A 23,619-nucleotide genomic window follows, 5' to 3' on the forward strand; every position below is an offset into this window, starting at 1 on the left:
AAAACGCAAAATATGCGGCTATGTAATAGCGGCCACGTCACAGGCACAGTGGGCCCAGGCTCATTAACAAGGGAAGCTATTACCAAAAGTATTTTCAATTACAAAACATAATTTATATATCATTTTTGGCAACTTTTTTAATGTGTGCATTTAATCATGGAATATTCCATAGAGTCCTGAATTTTTGTACAACCTATTTCCCATTCCCCGATTCACTGTGCTTGATTGCTGCTGCTGGCATTTTCATCGTCTTCATTCCAATTCGGTTTTCTCAAGTTTATTTTCCTTTTGTACCTGGCCCGTTTGGTTTTGTTTTTTTTCCTATTTTTATGCTATACATGTGCTGCTATTTACCCCTGGTAGACGACGCCCCTGCCCCCTCAGAGCCACATATCTACAAATATATATGTAGGTATTTTCCCATGTGGAGCGATGGGGGACCATGTCAAGCAAATGACATAATTCAGTTGCTGGCAAAGTTTTTGACTGATGCCATGACAAGCGAGCCCCCTTTTCCCCCATCGTCAGCTCCTCCCATGACTTCTTGGCCAAAAGTTCAACGTTGGATTCTGATGCTCGCTGATTGCCGACCATCTTGCCGAACCACTCATTCTCAATCCCTTTTAAAAACACGCAAAGAAAAATGTTGAGTCCAAATTCCGCAAATATTAGCTGGGTATTAAGGTAAAAATAATTGAACAAAATATAAATGAAATTGTTTTAGGCCAAACTACAATTGTAATATATTAAATTTAAATGAAATACATACTTTTAAGCACAATTACAGTTTATAAAATATTTAAAAAAAATAAAATGTTTAATATTTCAGCAAAATGTCCTATTATTATATATTATTTCCATTGTAGGTGTGGTTTTCCATTTTTGTAGTGCACTTATTTTTGAAAGAAGACCAAGCCAAGGAGCAGGAGCCAAAGGATATGTCACCAGGTGGAAGTGCGCATTTAATCCAACCAAAAGTCCTAACATCAACAGCCAAACTGTTTCAGAAAACAGAAGAAAACAAGAAAAAAAAAAAGAGCACAGTCGAGTCAAGGACCCAAAGTCGAGGGGTTAATACCAAACATGTGCCGCCTCTAAACAATGAAAATGACTTTTCACCGAGAGGGAAAATTGTACAAAAAATGCAAGGGCAAATTAAAATGTTCAAAAGTTTTCCAGGACATTTTCAGCACGGGGTGAGCTATTCGCCCCTTTCCTTCTTCATGGCAAATTTACGAGTTTCCCCGTAAAGCCACTTGAAAGCATCTCTCGCTCATAACTCATGATGTTTTTCGGCCCCTCCTTGGCCCTAAATCTTTCTTATTTTTATTTCTCCCTTTTTTATTTTTGCTGCCTTCCATTGGGCTTTTAATTACGCCCAGGCCCCTGCAACATCAGAATGGCCCGAAATTAATTTAGCCAAATCATGGAGAATCAACAGGAGTAGGCCGAAAATAAAAAAAAAATGTAAATAGGACATGTGCGTGACGAAGGGGTGAAAAGGGGGGGTGGGGCCAGAAGGGCAGAGCCAAATAATAGAATAGAATGAAATGGAATGGAGCAGGAAAAGGTACATGCAGGCACAAGGGTTAAGCAGCGCCAGCCTCCCACATGTGTGGGCGTGGCCCCCTTTTTTTATATTTATGGATACTACGTGTTGTAGTGGGCGTGTTATGGCCATATCCCACCTTCTATTTCGCTGCCGGTTTTTAGGGCCAAAGCGACAACATAAAACAGTCGTAAAATTTATTAAGTGACATTTTTGTGTATGTAAAATAAAGCAGCCGGAAAAAACAGGCATAATCATAAAGAAAACCAACAGAAAAATATAATAATAAAACAACGCAAACACGAGAAAAACATTTGCTGGACAAACGTTAATTACGCCAGAACAAGGCAGAAAAAAAAAGACAAGAAATTATGAGAAAATCCGAGAAAAGTTTTCCCCACCTAATTTCCCTTGGAATTTTTGCAATCAATTAAATATTAATTAATTGGCTTGTTGTCTTCTCTTCTTTTTGGCCAAGTTAACTTGCTAATTTTACATTTACTAATTGCTCATCAGTCGCTTGATTGTGCCCCCTGCTTCCAAGTTTTTCTTTTTTTTTTTGGAAAATCCCCCTTTTTAGCGGGGTCGTCGCTCATTTAGCTGGTTAATTGCATTTCATTTAATTTCCGTAATTTCTTTTGCCCTATTGACGATATTTCGTTGGCATTTCTCGTCGCGTTGGCCCCGAAGTTTCTTGTTCATTAGCGTTCCAAAGTTGCCTCCAAATCTGCGGGGGCTGGCCGCCAGGTGGCTCCTCCCAAGGGGACAAAAGCTATTGAAGGGGTCAAATTTCTGTCGGACCATCTTTCCATCTCCACTTTTACTCGTTCACTGCTAATTGCATAGCATTTTAGTGTCCCCATTCTGACTCCCTGTTTAACATTGTATTTTTATTTCTTGCTTTGATGCCGCAGTAAAAGTTTTGCCAAATATCTCACTGGGAATTCTAATATAACTCAACGACGATAGATAAAGCTGATGTATTATTTGAAAAATTCAAAGAAATTCAAACTCCACAGAAAAGTCAAAAATCTTTATCCTCCGTGCCTCGTCATACGTAAAAGTTTTCGACCAAACTAAGGACCCACCGGGGGCGCCACAAAGATGGTACACTAATCATTTTTACATGGGCCAACTTTATTATTATCATAACCACTAATAACAAACCAATTGCAATAACCTTGTATATTTTCAGCCAGAAAACGTAATTTGGTAGAGTTCGTTCGGTTTAGACTTCGGTTGAGTTAGGTTAGCTGCTCCCCCTCGAGATCCAGAGCTAAGGGACTCGATTTCATGCGGTAGGTTAGACCCCTGGGGGGATTCCCGGGTGGTGGCATGGGCGGTGGATGTGGGATCAATGGCAGCGGATGCTTCAAACGCCAAGGATAGACGCTGCCATGGCGCTCCATGATATCACGCTTCTGAGGTGGCTTCAGGGCGAAGGAGAAGCTCCTTTGGATGAGAGACAATGGCTTGGCCTCGCACTGCAGGGCGTTATACAACTCGATCTTCTTGCGCGTCACCATGTGGGTGGTGGGTGGACTGATGGCCTGGTTGACGCAATTATCCCGCCACAACTCGAATTCCTCGTTGGTAAAGGCCAGATTCGAGATATCGTTGATCTCGTGCAGCATCACCAGATCCTCGTAGCGCAGTCGCAGGGCCACATTCGTGGGCACCTCACCCACCTTGTAGCCATAGTCCAGTTCGCCGAGCCCCAGAATCTCGGCAATCCGATGGTCGGGCAGCTCCTCCTGCCCATTGATATTCACCCGGACAAAGCAACCGGTGACGGCCTGCTCGAAGGCGGGTCGAACCAGGAGCAGGCCGATGCGATGGCGACTCAGACGCAGCTGCTCCAGCTGATCGCGACTGGCCACCGGCAGGTCGGGAGTGGGCGGCTTCTCGTGACCCTCCACCCAGGACTCGTCCTCGTCGTCGATCCGCAGGGGAGAGGAGCGCAGGTGGCGGAGTTCGCGGACTATTTCCGCCGCGGGACGACGAGTCCGCCGGAACTGCTGGCCGGACATTTAAATGGCTTGTTTCACTGCTGCTTCACCGCCAGACGATGGGCTAAACATTTAAATAATTTTTTTGGTGACTTTTGGGATGTGCTTCGAACGGAATTAAGAGATGACAAATATATCGGAGAGACGGAAAAGGCGTTTGAAAAAAATCTTAATGAAAAAAAGAGCTAAAACTACTGGGAATTTGATGTTCTATATTGATAGTTGTGAGTTTAAAATATTTTTATTGTTTTATAAAATAAAATCTTTACAGCCAAAAAACTTAATTCTGTGTAAAATTAAAATAAAGTAAAAAATATTTCATTTGAAATCAGTTACCAATTCTATAAAAAATATTTTTCCAGTGGCATTTCAATTGTCTTTGAATGGCGGCCAAAATAGTTAAAAAGGATTTTACGAGCTTATATGTGGTTTTGTGTGAAGGATACAAATATACTCTATGTTACGGCTGCCTAACTTTATAACTTAACTTAAAAATAACTAATCTAAAAATATTTTAATTTTGTATAAAATGATTTAAATCAAACTTTGTAAGCTAAAAACAGAGTTATACATTGCTTGAAAATTAGTTCCGAACTTAATATTTAATTTAAAATCTGATATCTATAATTGGGATAGGGGTATATGAAAATCTATATATTTACAGATATTTTTTAGCTTCCTTCATTTTAAGCAGGGATCTTACCTTTTTTCTAGCTCATCCATTTGAATGCATTTAACGACCCGCCTTCGTTTTATGCCCTCCATAAATGCCAGGGGCCAAAACTATTAAATTTATATTAATTTTTCAGTTTTTCCTTGGCTAGCATTTCACTTGGCACCCGCTGCTTAACCCCCCAGTGCCCCCCGTTCCCGTTCCCCCCTCCGATTATATATACCTGCTGGAGAGAAAGCGTGGGTGGTGGTGGGGGGCTTGGATCTTTTCCCATTTGGCAAAAGATTTATTATACAATTGCTTTAATTACAGTTGCAGCTAATTGTATGCGGACCTCCCGGGCAGATGCTACTTTTGATGCTGGCACAGAGCCCATTGAGTGGGTGGATTGTGGGTTAATGGTGGGTGGATAGTGGGTGGATAGTGGGCTGAAAGTGGGTGGCGGTGGTCTGATGGAGGGGTAATGCAAAATCTTTGCATGCTTTGTATGTGAGTCTGCATAAATAACTTGCCTGTGTGTGTGGCACATCGAATATGCTGCTCACGCACAAATTCTCCTTGCGCCGCTCCGGCCGCTCGGCCTTGCCAACCAATACCCAATCCACCCACAGCCACCCCCTCCACTCTGCAGCTCCACCTTTTGCACCACCCCCGCAGCCAGAGTCTTTGGATCCTCCGCCCCATCCTTCAACATGCGCACACACTTAAGGGCAAACTCGTTTATGCAAGCTCAGTCATCATCATCATCGGCATCGGCATCGGTATCGGCTTCCTCATCCACATCCCCAACAGCATCACCACCCAGGCCATATCCCATATCGCATAGCCCAAACCGAGCCCAATCCCAATCGAAGTCCCGCCCGGCCTTCAGTTCCCAACACCTCCTCATCTTCGATGAGCTGACCAACAGAAATTTCTTCGATTTCGATGATGGTTCCTTTTTTGGCCATAAAGCAAGGGACGCACTGACGAAAATTACTAGTTGAGTTTAGAAAAAATTAAGAATGATTTCTTAATATATAAATATTTTTTTTAAAGGAACATAAAATATTAAATTAGGAAACATAAAAACTATTATTTTTCTTAAGTCCATAAATATATATATTTTTTTATTTGACACAATTCGAGTCGAAAAAAATATGTAATTAAATAAGATAAAAACTGTTTATCTGGTTTTTATGGGGATATTTTTTTAAGAAATGTTGTAATTTAATTTAATTTAAATAGGATTTTAAATAGATTTTAAAAAGATTGATTATTTTATTTTTCTACATAAAAGCTATAACTAAATAATACTGTTTTTTCGGAATATATTTTTTTGAATAAATAAAGTGAATTCGATTTTGGAACTCAGTATTTTTTCAGTGCATGAACGATGATAGAGGTGGATAAAGACTGCAAAGGAATGAGGATACGGTGCTCTAGAGGTAAAGCTTGGAGTCTGGGGCTCTAAAAGTGAAAACGTTAGGATTGGGGCTTTGTCTTATAATAAATTTATAAATCCAGTTTGTTAGCCCTACTGAAACGATTTCAGGAAACTAAGAACTATGACAGAAATTGAGAAAAAACAGAGCTCAAAATAACATTCAAAATTTGTTCGTAATCGTGTCGTTTTTATTTATTTGATTATTTATTTAAGGTACGTTAAAACCGAAAGAATACATCTGCAACTTTCTTTTTCGATTTACACTTCATTGTCTGCCTGGCAAATGAAGAAGGACGCCTTGGCACAGTCAGTGTCATTCATCACCTCCTCAATGATTTCCACACAATCCTCATTGCCACGGAAATCGTTGGGCTCGCCAGGTCGCCACTTCAAAAATGGTGTCTTGCCAGAGGCCTCAGACACGAAGTGGCCCTCATTTTCCCGATCGTTGGTCCCCGTCCAGTAGACACCTCGTAGTTTGGCTAGCAGGGCATTCAGTTCCTGATGGTCCCTGATCGAGGCTAGATACCCACCCATCTTGCGACAGGTGGCCGCCGCCGAGATCCAATTTAGTTTATAGTTATTTTCGATGTGGAAGTATCGCTCGCCGATTTTCTCAAACATTGGCGGTACGGTTTTCACATTGATTTTGGTCAGAATTTCCTGAAAAGCAGCTTGGTGCTTCTCCATTTTAGCCAGCACTTCCTGAAGTCCTGCTTCGAAATCATCTTTTGTCACGACCGTTTTGAGGGCCCCCTCAAAGGTTTTCTGCTGGCCCTCCAGCCTAGACTGCACTGCCTGAAATTGACCTTCCATTACGGATTTTACCTCCTCGATTTGGTTGCCTATATTGGTTTGCAGCAACTGGAGTTGGCTTTTCAGCTCCTCCAGTTGTCCTCCTATTCGTTGCAGTATCGCCTCAAAATCCCCTTGCCCTGTGGCATTTTTGCAGGACTCTTGAATGACCTTACTCTGGTCATCTAGCTTGGTCTGGACTTCAAGGAGTTTGGCATCTATTTGCAACTGAACGACTGAGCTCTGATCATTAATCGATTTCTGCACTAGGTTAAACTGGTTCTTTGTCTCGGAAATTAGAGCTAGGAGCTGTTTCTCCGTTTCGTTTAGCCTCGCCTCGAAGACTTCTGGGGTTATCTCCTTCAGGGATCCCTTGATTATGGTCCACTGGACCTGCAGCCAAAATTGCACAGCCTGGAGTCGGGTCTGTATGGCCTGTTGCTCTTCTTGGATCCTGTCCAGCTTTACATCGGTTTCGGGAATCATATTGAGCATTGGATGCAGTTTGCTGAGGCAGAATTGCCCACACTGATTTGGAGCATCGCTTAGTACACAAACGGATCGGTTATTCTCCTCGGAACTGGCCAATGATACGAGAAAAACCAGGAACATAAAGGAGCACCATAGAAATAATACCAGACTCTGCATTTTCAATGATTGCAACCACCCGAAGAGAACTCTCACATCCCACTGAAATAGAAACAAAGAAGCTGAACATAAAGTTGATAAGAACCTCATCTAGATGAACTCGTCATCAGGATTAAAAATGATTGATTGTCAGGCTAAACAATGATTACGCTGTCGCTACATGTAGGGGCTGTTAGGTAACTAAATATTATAAAAACATATAAATAAAAATAAATTTAACTTGGCCAACTGTTGATTTATAAACATTTTTTATATTCACGGATATACAAAAAATACTCAAATATTTATTTACTAGCTTTTAATTCGCTTTACGGAAGTTCAACTGTACATAATAAATACCAGGTATCTTGTATATCTAGCTCTTAAACCCCTTATCTGACTTCTAAGAATTCTGATAAAGCAACTACATTATTTTTCCTGTCTTATTAAATATTTTAGTGCAACGTATTTACATTGACTCACCTGGTCTTACAAATCAAGAGTCTACAAATGTATACACAATACTCATAAGAACAGGCATAAAACAGATAATCCCTTAGGCTTACTTTGTAACAAAATCATGGGCGTTGAAGTTTTTAAAACGCTGTTAGCCTGAGCACCATGCAAATAATCTATGAGTGTGAAAAGTCCTAGAAAATGCTGAATGCCATGAGACCCATCCATCACGGGGGCATCAGCTGGTGAGGACCCAACATCAAGTCTACGAGGCTCAAGAACTTTTCCTCGAACACCTTTAGGCCGGGGGCGCAGTACAGTCACCGCCATGGAGGCCAGTGAGCCACGCCTTGACGTTGACAGGCTGTGCAAAAAGTTTGCGTCCATGAGTAGCAGTATGACCAGGCGAGGGAGGAGCTCTGGGGGCGGAACCCTCATCCAGTTGGCTGACATGCCAAGCCCATAACCCATTCCCATGCTGCCAGCAGGGCAGCCCGGTAATGTGAACGTAAGTATTTAAGTTGCAGGTCTTTAAAGCTTAATTAAGGGTAAGAAAATGAAGTAAAACAGATCGCATGGTCACATGGTTTTTCCTAATATTTCAAGGTCACACTATGCCTGGTTTTCAGGGTCACACCAGTACATCTTTAAAGAAGAGCTAAATTAAATTGCTTCTGTACTCATTTCATACTTCCTGAAATGCGTTCTCCAGTTCTTGTTAAAAAATTGTGAGCATGATTATTGCACAAATAAGATTATCAAACGTCATGTAAAAATAAATAAATATCTTGGCTAGATAACAAAAATGCAATAACAACTTTAAATTAATATTAAATCCTTGGTTCATCCGCTGGTTTCCTAAATTCACCCACAAAATATACTCACTTTAGCTGTCAGCGATTTAACTTAGATAACATTTACTTAGTAATATTTGAAGTGAACTTGATTCGAGGTGGTAGAATGCAAACGCACTTACCAAAATTCACGGGCTGAAGGGCTGGGAAAATCCTCGTACTGCGAATGGCGGTCGACGCAAGCCGGCTAAGAACGAATCTAGGATACGGATACCCATGTCAAAAAAAAGAAAATGGCAAAAGGAAAGTGGGAAAGCGGGAAATGTGAATAGGCCAGGGGCAGTTGCCAGTTGCGAGTTGCCAGTTGGCAGCGTGGCAAGGAAACTTGTTTGCTGCACAGAAACAAAAGCGCTTCCGCTTTTCATGTAAAATGACAGAAACAAGTGTTAATGGTTTTGGGCTTAGTCAAAAGGCAATGGCGGCGTAGAGCGCGAAGCACTGGGAAAAGGACGATGGACGCAGGATAAAGGACGCCGGGCGGACAGCTGAACAATGTGCAGTCCAAGCAGATTAGATATCACATTAAAGACACGCTGAAGCAGAAGTACAGTAGCGATTCTTAACAATAAGCTTGGATTAATTTTGATCTCTTGAGTTTTAAATATTCCAAAGTCATGAGTCAATATTCTTATATTACATACTTTATTAAAATAACCCCTAACTTTATATAAAAAAAATTACTTTAAAATCCTTTGCCCACAATATCACATTACACCAAGGTCACATTGGACTTCTTTTTTGGTTAGCAAGGTCACACTGCGTTCGATTTCTGTAAAGCAGGGTTACATTTCGCTTATTTCGAATACTCCACCTTTGTTCAAATAATAATAGACTTAAAGTTTACGAAATCAAAACTATAGAACCGCCAGTTAAAGACCAGTCTAGGTATTTTTTTCTATTCCTCTTTGATACTTTTATCAAGCTAATTTGTGGTCTTCCTTTATGACAATCAACTCTGGTTGCGTGTAAGTCTTATTTCCGATTTTCTAGGCTTTTTTCTGCTCCGACTTTTCCTCTCACAATTTCTTTATTTTTTCGTTTACTTTTTCCCTGCTTCTCGCCTACCAATTTCTCAGTCTGGGCCAATTTCAGTGTGAAACCACCGCAGTCTGCCCCGCAAAACCCCAGAAACCCAACCACTAGACCCTTGCACCAACTTCCCGTGCCCCTACCCCCCTTTTTTCCACTACGCCTCTGTCTCTGTCTGTGACGTGAGCTCTTTTGCTATTTTGAGTTGGATTTTTTGCTACTATTTTTTTGCGTTTTTTTATGCCAGTATATTTTTTTTTGTTGCCTTGTGCAGTTGCAGCTTTTTGCATTTTACCTCCAGGAATTTTCCGTTCCGTATGCATATGCAAATGCTTCGGCCTACATGTGTCGGTGTCTGTTACCCCACAGAAGCCCCCCTTGCACTACCCCTCTTTTTTCACCCCCTTCTCTAGCATATGGGAAACTTTTGCCAGCATGTTGCCTACTGCATTTTTTCCCTGCACTCATTTCTTGCTGATTCCGGACACCCCTCCAACTTGCCACGCCCCCTTACTCTAGTGCAGAATTACAATAATGAAAATGTATTTGCAAAACTCGCCTAATTAGTTGAATATGAGCCATGTTGGGTATTCAAATATGCACAGGCAAGCTGTCAGACAGGGAAAGCCTGAAAAGAAGGAGGCAGCCCGCGTGGGAGTGCGAGGGAGAGGAGGAGAGACGGGGACTGTGTGGCACAGATAGCAAACACGAACTGCAAGAAGCTAAAAAAAAAAGTTGCTCAATTGCACTGCTTTTGTTTGACAGGCTACATGGAAACATTTATTGCAGTGTCACTGTACTGGAACTTAATTTTTCACGTTTTCCCTGTTGCAGTGGTTGAAACTAAAATATCCCTTCGTTTAACATGCATGGTCACACTAGAATTTTTGTTTGTTTTTCAAGATAAAAGGTCACACTGAGCCGTGCCCTTTAAATTCACAATATACTAAATATTATATAATATATTTAGCGCTCAAGGAAGAGTATATCCCTCTTTAAATTTTCTAAAATTTATGAAACTTGGCGCCAAAAGCCGGTGACAAATTTGAGTTTACCCATAAACCTTTTGTAATATTAACCCACTTTTGTAAGTGTGGGGGCAAGTGTTAAAGTTGTCGAGAGCATTGAACGCACCTGCTACACCTGTCCTCAGCTCTTGACTTTGGCCTGAAAACAAAGAAGTAAAACGCTCCAAATTATGATTTTCCTTTTACCTTTGGCTCGGTTTTATGCGTTTGGCAGCAGGTGAGAGCATAAATTTGTTGCCGCCGAGAAAGTTTTTTTTTTTTTTTGCGGGTGGTTGGGGGACTTAGGATTTTGAGCTAGAAGAGGACCCAAAAAAAAAAACTTACGCCTGTCAAACATGAGCAAACATAATCGACGGGCATTCGACAAGCAAATTTACACAAATCACCACATTAGTGGGCGATGTGGGCGCAGTGGGCGTGGCAGATAGGAGCACACACATCATAATCACAACACATCAAGTGACAATCAAAACCGCAAACAGACAAACGGCATCCCAGAGCAGCCTGTAAGTGATATTGCGGGTCGGAATGGGGCTTACCGGGGGGGGGGGCACTGGGGGGTTAAGGGCGGTCTGGCTGGTGGGCGGGCATTTTCCAGGGGCGGTGGGCAAACTCCCAAGGGCCGTGGGTGTCCCACATGTGTCCGTAATGACGATTAACTGCTGAGCCGCAATTAACTGTGAACAGGCGGAAATACGCTGAATGACAGCTGGCAAAGCGGATGGGGCGTGGGGTGGGGCTGCGAGTGGGCGGGAAAATAGGGCCGATGGGAAAACAGGGGGCGGTGGCGGCCAGAGGCGAGGGAAAGCGGCTTCCACCGGAAGCAGGCGCTAAGGACAGAAGTCAAGGTAAAATAAGAGGCCAACGAGTGGGGCAAGAAAAGCTCATAAGCAGGAAATGAAAGGCAGAACAAAACAATTGAGTCTATTTTATATATAAAAAAGATTTAAATAAATAAATAATATTTAAAAAATGTATAGCTACTAAGGAATAGGTTTTATGCAAATAAAAAAAAGAAAACCGTACATAAATAATGAATAAAAAATATAAAATGGCATTTTCTTAAATACAAATTCAACTAATTTGATTCCTCTACCAATCTAAAAAAAAAAAACAAGTAATCACTTGCATCGCAGCCTTATGAATGAATTAGATAGCCAAATGAATGAAGCTAAGTGAATAAATGATTCATAAATGATTTCTGACCAGGAAACTTCTGCTATCTTTCCGTATACCCACTTTCCTGCATTTATTAATAAAGAAAATGGAAAAATTGGAGCATATGTGAGAGTTTTTCCTCAGCTTTTTTCGCTTGGCAGGGGTGTGAGTTTTGTGATATGAATGAGTGCCGACAAAGGCAAACAAATGCGCAAATAAATCGAGTTGGGGGGGTGGGAAAAGTGGCAGGTGGGCGGGAAAAGTGGGTGGAAAATGAGGGGGAAGGCGGAAGCTTGAAGGACAGCTGAGGACGGATAATGATTATGATGGGCGCCCACCTAGGCACGCATTTTGGCCCAACTTGGATGACAATTGCAGCGCATATCCGCTTCCGGTACAGCCCCCCTCCCCCTGTCACACACACACAGCTGCACAGCCACAGGACATTTATCCTAATCACACACGCACACACACAGGACACTGAGAGCTTATTTATGTGCCCAACTTCTTTTCGACATTGTTCTTTTATTATTTTAGTCCTTGTCGCCCCCTCGGAATCTTCCTGCCATTTTTGTCGCAATTTAGCTAAAAGCGTCGTCTAAGAGGAAGTCCTTTTTATACTCGCATTCCCCCCAGCCACCGACACCGCCGCCACCGCCGCCGTTGTCCTTAATCTCATTCCACATCGGCTGCTGCTCCTTTTGACATGCCCTCATAAAGGAAAAGTCGACGAAAATGGCGGGTGTGGCCGGAAAAGCGACGGCTTACCAAACCGCCTTTGTCCTTTTGATATAGCATCCTCGCATTTCTCGGCAGATCTGCGAAATTGTCAGCCATTTCCCCGAGCACTTAATCGATTAATTAAAACAATCATGCTACTTCTGCCGGGTTGCTTTCTTATTTTTACTATGAGATAGTCACACTTTGAAGCCGATAATTTTTTTTAGAATTATCTTCTGATTTTTAGGGCATATTTTAAAAATATTAATTTTAACAACATTTTATTTGCAAAATCAAAGCAAGGTACGAAGTACTCTAATATATTTAATTTAAAATACATATGTAAAGCTAAATATAGGAATTTACAGAAACTTACCAAAAATCTTCAGGTTTATCTCTACTTTCTTTCAACCACTTTCACATTCATTATAATTTTGTATTCGGGCTCTTATTTTCCAAGCGCATTTTCCAACTTAATATACGGAGTGAGCGAGAAAAACAGTTAAAAGTTGTGCTCCGCTCATCGTTAAGTTTCAGTGCACGGCCGTTAGGCGGAGCTTTATGGGCACATTTCAGCATTTTCCATATGTTCTAAGAACACTGAAAGAAAATTTGCGCTTGAATATAAAATTATTTTAAAACATATAAAGCAATCTAAAAAAAAACTAGATTTTTATTCAAAAAAACTAAAAAAAAAGATTTTAAATATATTTATGAAATTATCTTCAATATCTTCAAAACAGATAAAATTTAATTTTTAATTCATTTACATTAACTGCTATATAAAATTCATACTACACTGTATAATAAACTACAAATAAATAAACATATAATTTAAAACATTATCAAAAGGTAAAATATTTCTATTCCAAAAGTTTGCTTAAATATAATAAATGTATATGTATAATTCCAATATTTTAAATATGTAGATTTAAATTTATAAAAATAATTTGGAAAATACTATTATTTGTAAATACCATATTCATATACGCAATATATTTTTTAATTTTAAATCAATTTAAATGCTAGTTCAGCAACTTTCTCAAAATAAATTAAGCTAACTTACTGGCTTTAAATTGAAAATAAAAATGCAGCCTTGGAAGCTTGGAAAGTATGTATCCCAAATACTTGCCTGGCTTTTCTCCCAGTGCCTAGTTCCGCCTGCCGTGCTCCTGCGACTTGACTTATTACTCGCAGAAAGAGCCGCACACACATGTGCTGTAAAAAACGAAAATGGCGCTACAAAAATGAGAAATGAAGAATGACAACATCAAATTAGCTTCATAAAAATGTCGACTCGCTCAGTGCCACTGAGTTTTCGGGTGGTGTGAAACAATACAGTTTATAAAAATGAGAGTGCAAAAATATTTTTATGATAAATGACTGTAAACGAGCACGTGAGTGGGGTGTGGGGTGTGGGGAGCCGAACTTGGCGCCAAGGACATTCCATAGACATAAACGTGCTGCTGTCAACCGCACACGCACATGCCGGCGCACCCACACACGCAGGCCCGAGCAGGGACATCTATATGACAGCGGCATTTTGGCGTCGACGTTGACATTGACGCCATTTCCGGCCGACGCGGGAAAGCGGGAAAGTGCCAAAGGTACGGCAGCAACAGTTGTCCTTTGTCACCGAATCTCCCGCCATTTCGGGATTTACCACCAGCAGCACCCCAGCTACCCACAAGAATTTTCCCACACCCGCGGCGACATGTGTCACAGGCACACCGCCGTGACCTAGCCTAGAGTTTTATTTTAAATTTCCCTCGTTTTGCCGCGACAACGCAGCGATCTTGCTGTCAAGTCGAAGCAAGATTGGGTACAGGGTGCTGGAAGAAACTTACCTATAGATTAAAATAATCCTGAAGAATTCGCGTTTTTTTTTTTGAATTTTACTTAAGAAAATCCAGAGTGTACAGATAGAAATAGATTTTTTAAGTTGAACTCCTTTTAAAGAAATGAAAACATACACAAGTTGTTAAATTCTAACACTTAATGTAAAAAGCTCAAGAATTCGCGCCTTCGTACTCCTACATTCATCTTAACACAAAACATTAAATGCTAAAGAATTTGCCTCTCAAATTTCTAACATTCTCTTCAACATTGTTTACTCCTAAATTATTAAAAAAAAAAAAGGATTTCTATTAAAAAATAAATGCTGTTTAGTTTTTAAATGGGTTGATCAGATGACGTACAAAAAATCATTTAAAAAATCTAAAAATTTTATAAATATATAAAACAAGTTCTTTTTGCTGGGAACGCACATTAAGAACCTTCCTTTGATTTTAATATTTTATATAGGGAGTTATAAAATTAATTTCCTCTATTAAATACAACTTTTACTACGTTCCTTTGGCCTTTTATGGGAAGGGTGCTTCTGCCAGAGGTTAATTTTTAATGCTTTGGACTTATTTTGCACACTCCATAAATCGGGCATAAATTCACCCCTGGTGCTCAGCTCTCGGGGGACTCTTACAAGACCACCTCGCCATCTGTTGCGGTGCTCCATATAAACTCAATATTATGATAATACCGAAAACCGTACAATTCCATTGGCAAAAGTTATTGACCGCATGCCGAAAGTTTTCATAGATTGGAATTATTCCGGCTTCGTAGCCGGTTGCCTGGCAAGTTTTGCGTGTACAGTCAACCGAAACTTATTATTAATATCCTTTAGCATGCTGCAGTGTGGATTTTACTGCCAAGCTTAGCTCTTGCTATTTGTTTAATTAGATTTCTCAAGTGGGAACCTCAGAAACCGCACATTTTCTCAAGACTTCCGTCGGGCGGCGGGGTCGGCGGGGGCGTCGGGGCTGTGGGGGCGCCTTCCACTGCAGGCGGCTGCAATTTTTCGAACTGTTGCTCTGGGAAATGGGAGAAGGGGGAAACCGCAGAGGAAAATCCCCCGGCCAGCTTTCCCCAACTCTCGACCTCTGACCCATTGGCAGCGTAACAAAGCTATTTTTCTAAGGGCTTCCACGTCGCTGTCTCGCAAGTATTTCAGTGAGAACTTTGGCATTTTGCGCACTTTAATTTGCGGTCAGCAGAACTGGCAAAGTTTTTCTCCAACCTTAAGACCCCAGGAACCCGAGTGACCGCATCAAAGAGCCACTGCGAGGGCCATTTGTAAACAGACAAGAGCTAATAGCTGCGGCACGGAAACTTCCGCCCGACTACCAACAACGAAACTTGCACTTCCCCATCCCAGCCACTTCCGGTTTCTTTATAATATTCGGTTTGCCCATTGTTCTGCAACTATTCGCAAGATTTCCATCCGACTCAATTAGGCACTTCGCTGGCAGATCAAAGGTAAAAGTTAAAAATACAAGGGGAAAGTTTACTGGATTGCCATGCAATTCGAATGAGCTCCGGTTGGTATTAAGCACTTATTTATTAAAAATAGTTTAGTAAACATAAAAATAAATTTCAATAAATTTACAATGTCTTTTATAAGAATTTTTGAAATTTGCGAAAATATTTTCAAATGTCCAAGTAGTACATACTTCTCATAACCCCTCTTAACTTATAGGCTCTAAAAACGTGTTTTAACTTTCCGTTTAAACAAAGAAAAGAATCGATAAATTTTAAGTAAAATTCAGATCCTATAAATTGGGAACCTTTATAAATTATTGAATAAGCAAAAAGAAAAATCCTTTTTTAAATTCAAATATTAATATCCATTTCTTCAAAAATGTATATGCTTTAAATATTAAATATTAGCTAGAAACCTATCTGTAAAAATGTAAAGATCATACGAAAAAACATAGAGTATATAGTATTAGGGTATCATTTAATAATACCCTTTTCTTAAATCTATTTAATATTATTTAATAACACCCTTTTCTTAAATCTATATAATATTATCTACGAGGATATCTCTTAAAATTATGTGCTTTACAAATCGAATACAAAATTAAATACGCCCCATAACATAAAATAAATGTATTATAAAATATAATTAATTAATAAAACAAAAAAAAAATAATTTGAGATAATTTAAAAAAAAATGAAGCACGGAAAGAGTGCTTTTAATAATAAATATTATAAAAAAAGAAAAAAATATTTTTAATGAAACTCAGAATATACTAATTAAGATGCCTTTTAAAATAGGCAGAAAAATACCTGCCTCAAATCTGAACTATTTAATACATATTTTCTTATGCTTAAATAATCAAATAAAAATTAAAAGAAGCCGCGTAAAAAATAAAACAGAAAATACATAATTAAAATGAAACTCAAAGCTTATTAAATAGCTTCGAAAATAAATCAAATTTAATGCATATTTTTTCAACCGCTTTTGCTTAAAAAATCAAATAAAAATTAAAGTAAGCCGCGTGAAAAATAAAACAAAAATAGGAAATCTATATTTAAAACGAAACTCAGCTCACCAATTGGGATGCCTTTGAAAATAAATCAAATTTAATGCATATTCTTTCAACCGCTTTTGCTTAAAAAATCAAATAAAAATTAAAGTAAGCCGCGTGAAAAATAAAACAAAAATAGGAAATCTATATTTAAAACGAAACTCTGATCACTCTAATTGGGATATCTTTCAAAATAGCCCGGCTCGGCCCCCGTCGACGGTTTAAACCCTCGTTGGGTTAATTGCAAAGTGCTCTAATTGAATTTCATTTCGCATTAAAGCGCCCCAGTGGGCGTGGCAGGGGCGGGCACAGTGGGTTAACCAATCTGGGCATTATTAAATTATCCCTTAGACACCGCAATCGCACTACCCCTGCTGGATTTCCCCCGCCGACGGTCTTGGCTTTTGTTATTATGAGCTTTACTTTGGCTTTTTGCCACTTTTCAGTTTGGTGCCAGGCGCCTTTCAGCCATTAATCTTCTTTGACGCGCTTAAATCACATGAATAACAAATTAGATGGCATATTAGTACGTGGCTTTACCGCCTTTGTAATACGTTTTCAGTTTTTTCCTTTTTTTTTTTTTCGTTAAATCCGACAAAATGTCAAATGTTGTGGCATGCAAAAGAAAAAAAAAATCATCTGAGGGGAAAAAGAAAAGCCCGCAAAAAGAAGGGGAAATGAGAGTGAACATTAAATAACAAAAGGATCTCGCTCCCTGGGCTCTATATATTTTTGCATAATTCATTGGCCTGTCTAACGGTGCGTATGCGTTATCCCCACTTTCCCCCGTGGGCTTTTCCAGCCTTTTCCCCTTCTCCCTGGAAAAACCCCCGCATTTTCGCCTCTTTGTGCTGTCAGTTTGCTAATTAGCTACGCATTTTCATTGTCGTTAAAACTCCTTTCATATGCATATTTACCCACTCCTCGTGGGCATTTATGTTTTTCGCCTTGTGTCCCTTAATTCTTTTAATGCAATTTAATTATTTCGCTTGTGTCTTGTGACATGTGCCACACATGGCCCCCGCGAGCCCCGACTTGCCTCACATTTTGATAAATTATATGCATTTTTAATCTAATTAAATTGCAACAGGCGGCAAGTGTCACCCGCTGCTGTTCTCTTTTATTTTTGCCGCCGTCTTCCGATTTCTTGTGATTAATGGGTGTGAATAAAGTATTGGGTTGAGAGCTATTTTTAGAGGCCATCAGTTGTATTACTGATATTTTCCCAGCCTTTTCAAAACGGTCATTGATCCCCCTGGACTTCAAAATATTTGAAGAATAATAAAAACAAAAATTCCAGAGGCATATGTATCATCATTTCGCGGGATTTGGCCAGCCATTAAAAATCCCCCCTTAAACATGGCCTGGGAATAATTTCGCGATAAGCATAAACCATGGCCAAATATGCATATTTATGTATTTATGTGTGTGCCCCCATAGCCGGTTTCAATTTTATTTTTTTAGCTGCGTGCTTGTCGTGCGATAATTGCATTTAAGGCACAAGCCGCTTAAAAACAGATTTGCCATCTCGTTTCTTTTTCAAATAAATATTCGGACATAAACGCCACAAAAGAGCACTGCAAAAATGCACTTAATTATATTTAAGACGCTTAAATGTATTTTTAGTACTTATTTTAGTCGGATTTAAGGGGAAAATATTTAAGCGACTTGTGGAGAAATATATAAAACAAATTTTCATAGCGTTGAATTAGATACTTACATTATTTTAGTACTTATTTTAGTTGGATTTAAGGGTAAAATATTTAATCCACTTGTGGAGAAATATAAAACAAATTCTCTAAACGTAAAATTAAATATTTACTTTATTTTATTATATATAGTTGGATTTAAGGATATTCATTTAATTGACATATTGTTAAATATAAAACAAATTCTCTAAAAGTTGAATTAGATATTTACATTATTTTTAGGTCTTATTTTGAGATATATTTAAGTGGAAAATGATTTTTAAAAAATATAAAACAAATTCTCTATGTTTTGAACTATCTATTTACATTATTATGTTGAAATAAGAATTAAAAGATAAGTATCAAATAAATTATTGTAAGAAAAACTTAATAAACCATTTGTTTTTAGCCCCAATTATTTCAGTTACTTTTAAAGAAAGTTTTAAACAATATAAAATAATATAACCTGAGTGTATATGGGCTCTCGAGGTATTTCCAACAGCCCCGGAACAATGGGGAAATTTCCGAAGACTTAAACTTTCGCCCCATTTCAACTTTCTCGTCCTTTGCCGGCGCACACATACACTGCAACAAATAACTGGCAGTTAACTGGCATTCCTGACTCCTCAGCCACTGTGCCATAAAGCAGCGCAACTGTTGCACAGATGAGCATAAAAAGAGGAAAGGAAAAGCATGGGGAAAGCGCAGGAAAAGCGGCAAAAGCCACTTGGAGGAAGCTAGTTAGCTAGAGACAGAAACAGCAGAGCCTGTTGCCACATAAACAGCAAATTTTATTAGATTACACATACGCCGGGTAGTCCCTCTTGGAGGAGGCGAGGGCAACTGCATCGCTGGGAAAACCAGGAGGCGGAAAATGTGGGCAGCGGCTGGTAGAGTGGCGGGGACAGGCGGGAGAGCCGGGAAAGGCGAGGAAAAGCGAAGTCAGAGTGCAAAATTTTTATGACTCCCAGCGGATGTTTTGATACGTTTTTATGAGACGCGCGCGTGCTGTAAGCGAACGGCGACTTCCGCTCGCCATAGGCCTCGTCTATAACTCCGGCTGCCCCCCGGCCACGCCCCCCTTTCAGGCCACTGCCCCCCGGCCACGCCCCCCTTTCAGGCCACCGCCCCCCGTTCACATCCAGCCAACTGACACTGCCTTATCGCACTGTTGAGCATTTGCTTGACGTTCTCTAATAGAAAACGGCGGGGAAATCGAAAACAAGATGCGAAATAAGGAAGGCTGATTTTAAATGCCCTAAAATCAAAAAACAAAATATAAAAAACATTTTTACACAAGAAATTAAAAGCTAAAAATGAACTGGTAAGTTACTGATTGATTTGAAAATAAAATAAAATACTGTATTTTAAATTCAATTTAAATTACATTTTTAGACATTTCTTAGAGGGTTACCACTTTTTTTCTATCTTAATATTTCATAAAAATAAATAAATAAAAATAAATGAGAATTAATTATTGAGAATATATATTTCTAAGTGATTTAGACATAAATAGACAGATGGAATATTAGACAACTTAATAAATTTCAAAAAAAACTATTATAGACTTTATAGAACATTTTTTATATTTTCTGTTGGTAAGACAATAAAAATAGGGGATGGAATGTATTACCTTAATATATCATAATACATAGTTAAAATAAAAGTCAATACTATAAATGAAAAGCACATTTCAGAATTATAAACATTTAAAAATATCCTAATCACCTTTAAGAAAATCGACTTATACGAAACTCTTTTGTACTTTGAAGAATATTTTTTTCTTTAACTCAAAACACTCTAAATAAGGGCATAAAAAGGGGATACAATTTTTTAATTTAAATATTTTAAATATTTAAAAAAATAAATGCCCATTTCTTTACATAAAGAGAATATTTTTCAACGATTAAAATATGATAAATAGTTTTGATGACATATAAAGAGGATATATTTTTCAGTATTATATGATTTTTTTTATAATTTCTTAAGGGACTACTTTTTAGAAGATTTTCCTCTTCTCAAACCCGCAGGACCCCCCGTTAGGGCAGAAGAAAAGGGAAGATATACATGCATCTAAATATTTGCCCGACTGTCTTTCGCATTTATTGCAGGACGACCAACTAGGCGAAGATGGAAGTGATTGCCATGAAGTCGAAATTGGTTCTGGCAGGGAAGTCGGTCCTTTGCATAAACAAATTCATCGGCAGTTGGCAAAAGGAAATCGAATTGATGACACATAAAAGCGAAGTGGGAGCAAAATAAAATGAGGCTGGGCGACGACAAAAATAGAAGAAATGGACCAAGGAGCTCGTTGAATTTTATTCAGCCATAAATGGCGAAAAAAAAGAGGGTTAAAAGGGGTGCCTTTAAGCCAGCATAAGATTTTGCATTCCTTTTAATAAGGCTTCCCCGTTCGGCGAGCCCTGTTATTGAATGCGAATAAACAACCTTTGGCTATCTAAATCAGGCCTGGCAAATTCGCCGCATCGTGTCCAACTTTCTCACAACAGATCTTGGCTAATTTAAATCCAGTGAGAAACCTGGCAGAGTCTTGAAAACTTTTCCAGCCACTTCCCCATAAATCTCCCGCCTCGATGGCTGACAAACGTTTAACTCCATGGCTCCGCCGTCATTTGGCTTGAAGTTGTGGGACTAACTAACTATGTGACCCGAACCCATAACACATTCCTCTCTTTAAAAGTTGCCCAAACTTTGGCAACGGCCCTCTTACATTATCCCCGGTGCCGGCAGACCTTAGCCCCCGAAAAACTGGGGAAAAACCCCTTTTCCCCCCTGACTGAAAAGTACCCCACCCCCCTGACTAGCGACTCTTTCGATGGAGCATACTTTTTGGGCATGGCAAATGGCAGCGCTGATTTACTTTGCAATTACAGCCAACTCAGGGCCTGAGATGAGAGTGGGCGGGGGGCCTGCCGCTGGGGGCGTGGCCGGGTCTGGAGTTGGGGGTTCCCAAGGCAATGAACTAGAAAGCTGTCTGATTAGCGTACAGCCAGGAAAAGTTTCTCCACTCGCATATACACACACACAGATTTATTGAGCCCGCTGTCCGCGTCAATAATTTGCATGGGTTAAGCGCTCAGAGGCAGGAAGATCACAAAATCCGGGGGTTAAGTCAGCCTGCGCCCCTTAACCCCCGGCTGCCCGAGCTCCTGTGTCAATGCCCAGTGATTTACCTAGGGCCAGGTAGGTGTGTGTGTGTGGCTCCAGGAGAGAGTGTAAAAGCGTGTTTGAGAAAAAACTTTCTACACTTCAGCTCAAGTTACTTCTTCTTCGCTTTTTTCCCAGGGTATGCATGATATCCATAGATTTAAGTCATAACTTATACCTAAAAGCAGCTAAATTACTTCATAAACTGCTCTAAACGAAGCCCTCATGACAGTCAGCTGACCCAACTATATAAATACTAAATGAAAGCCTTAGAAAGTCTAAGCAAATGAATAAAACAAAGGTAATTAAACAAGGTAATTATACAATAATAAGTCATTGAATATTTAATTACCAACATTTTTTCCAAGAACTGCTGCAAGCAATTAATAAACTTCAGTAATATCACATAAAAACTCAATTACATTCCATTAAAACATATTTTCCAATTACAAGGCTAATAAGAAAATTAGGTTAGGGGAGCTCCAAAAAAAATCAGCTTAATTTTATTCATGTAATTAACATTATTATTGATTGTAAGCGCATAAAAACGGGAAAATCAATTAGCTTCTGAATACCTTAAGAGCATTTTATAATCGGCTTTGAGCGCGTTTTTTCCTTGTATTACCGTTTTGCAGCTTTTTTGCTGCTGCGAAAACCGAGTGACAATAAATTGTTAAGTGCAGAAAAAGTTTATAGCCTTTGAGTGAAGTGAATGATGGCGAACACACACGAACTCGAGGTTCAAGACGGGCGAAGCCCGCCTCAAGCTCCACTCGAGCCCCGTCGGGGGAAGCCCCAGAAGTGTCACTGAGCGAAAAACTCAGTTAGTAGGCGAAGCCGAGTGGCACATAGCCGCCTCTTTGTTGTCTGGCCGAAGATCGCTTTACAAACGAAGTGCCTCACAGATCGAACACACAGGGTACTTTGTCGAGTGAACTGGGTAAGTGGATTGCTATATTTTGATGTAGAAGAGCTTCTATGAGGAAGAATGCGAACTCTTTTAAGAAGCACTGAAGAATTGGTGTAAGGTATAGTGTAAAGTAAGGTTGATGGGATAATAATGTTATTACTAGGCAAAGTTATGATAGTATTCCTTAAAAAAGGGGGTTTTCGTCTCATTTATCAAGGGGTTTTGAAGGAGAATCATTACATTCTAGTTAAGCAATGCACCATTATTAAGGACTATTGTACTTATAAGTATATTATGAACTATTTTATAAAATAAATAAATTCTATTTAAATTTTTTGATAAAAAATAATCATTTAAATTAAACTTAATTGCAGTTAAAAGGGGCATATACAATTCCAATGTTAAAAATGTAAATACTTGCTGGAAGAAAATAAAACTATTTAATTTTATTAATATTTTGAATATTACAAACATTGTTTAATTAAAAAAAAATGTAATAGCTCATAAAATACCATCACAAATCAAATAAATTTTTTTAAAATTAAGGTGACTTAATTTATAGCAAAAGTATAGTAAAATGATGAAGACTTTCCTACAATCCACATAATTAAAGGAGAAAAAAAATCCACATGAGCCCCGTGAAGCGGCCAACAGAAGCATATTCATTTGCGATTCACTTAATCGTCGTTAGCAAATTAATTCTGGCCAATTCGGGAGCTGCAACTCTTAACCTGTTAGCCCGTCGGCCGTGAAAAAGATATTGACACAGCCCCGGAAAGACCGCGCCTGTCCGGATCCATATCCCGGCCAACTGGCCCGATGATGAAGATTGATAATGTCCGGACAGCTGATGGCGGGTGCCCGGTGCCCGGGACCTGGGATGAGGTGCTAACGATGACGACAACGAGCGGAGTGTCCAAAGTGCGGAGCTGGGACTCCGGGCAACGGGCAACGGGGCCGGAGTTCGCATCATCAGCCGTCGCCGGTCGTTTGATAAATCATGCATGCAAAGTACAGTGCAAACCCCCGAAACGGGACGACAACAGGCGGATTAACATGACTTCTCTTATTCACGATAAGCAGGCGCCTTTCCCTCTCCACCTAATCAGCATTCAAACAGAGCCTTCTCAGGTAGGGTGTTATCATAATCGCGGTGAGGAGG

The 23,619-nt window shown here is 39.6% G+C and overlaps 2 protein-coding genes and 1 long non-coding RNA gene across 3 annotated transcripts in view; all 3 read right to left on the reverse strand.

Moving 5' to 3' along the window:
* LOC127010732 (uncharacterized) overlaps positions 1–12,854 on the reverse strand; it is a 52,072-nt gene extending 39,218 nt beyond the window's left edge. The window contains exon 1 of the long non-coding RNA XR_007763514.1: positions 12,701–12,854. This is a non-coding gene — a long non-coding RNA (uncharacterized LOC127010732). The remainder of the gene's footprint in view (positions 1–12,700) is intronic.
* On the reverse strand, positions 2,666–3,716 carry LOC108025660 (RNA polymerase-associated protein RTF1 homolog). Its single transcript, XM_017096199.3, has one exon. It carries the CDS (start codon positions 3,577–3,579, stop codon positions 2,794–2,796), a length of 786 nt encoding a protein of 261 aa, XP_016951688.1. The 5' UTR covers positions 3,580–3,716; the 3' UTR covers positions 2,666–2,793.
* LOC108025638 (CD209 antigen-like protein B) lies at positions 5,824–7,142 on the reverse strand. The gene has a single exon (XM_017096174.3). It carries the CDS (start codon positions 7,098–7,100, stop codon positions 5,916–5,918), a length of 1,185 nt encoding a protein of 394 aa, XP_016951663.1. The 5' UTR covers positions 7,101–7,142; the 3' UTR covers positions 5,824–5,915.
* Positions 12,855–23,619: the final 10,765 nt, after the last annotated feature.

This window comes from Drosophila biarmipes, chromosome X, assembly GCF_025231255.1.
Source record: "Drosophila biarmipes strain raj3 chromosome X, RU_DBia_V1.1, whole genome shotgun sequence".
NCBI lineage: Eukaryota > Metazoa > Arthropoda > Insecta > Diptera > Drosophilidae > Drosophila > Drosophila biarmipes.

What these genes read in the sequence shown, in the direction of transcription:
- LOC108025660 (XM_017096199.3), bottom strand. Translation starts at nt 3,579, where the DNA reads ATGTCCGGCCAGCAGTTCCGGCGGACTCGTCGTCCCGCGGCGGAAATA.
- LOC108025638 (XM_017096174.3), bottom strand. Translation starts at nt 7,100, where the DNA reads ATGCAGAGTCTGGTATTATTTCTATGGTGCTCCTTTATGTTCCTGGTT.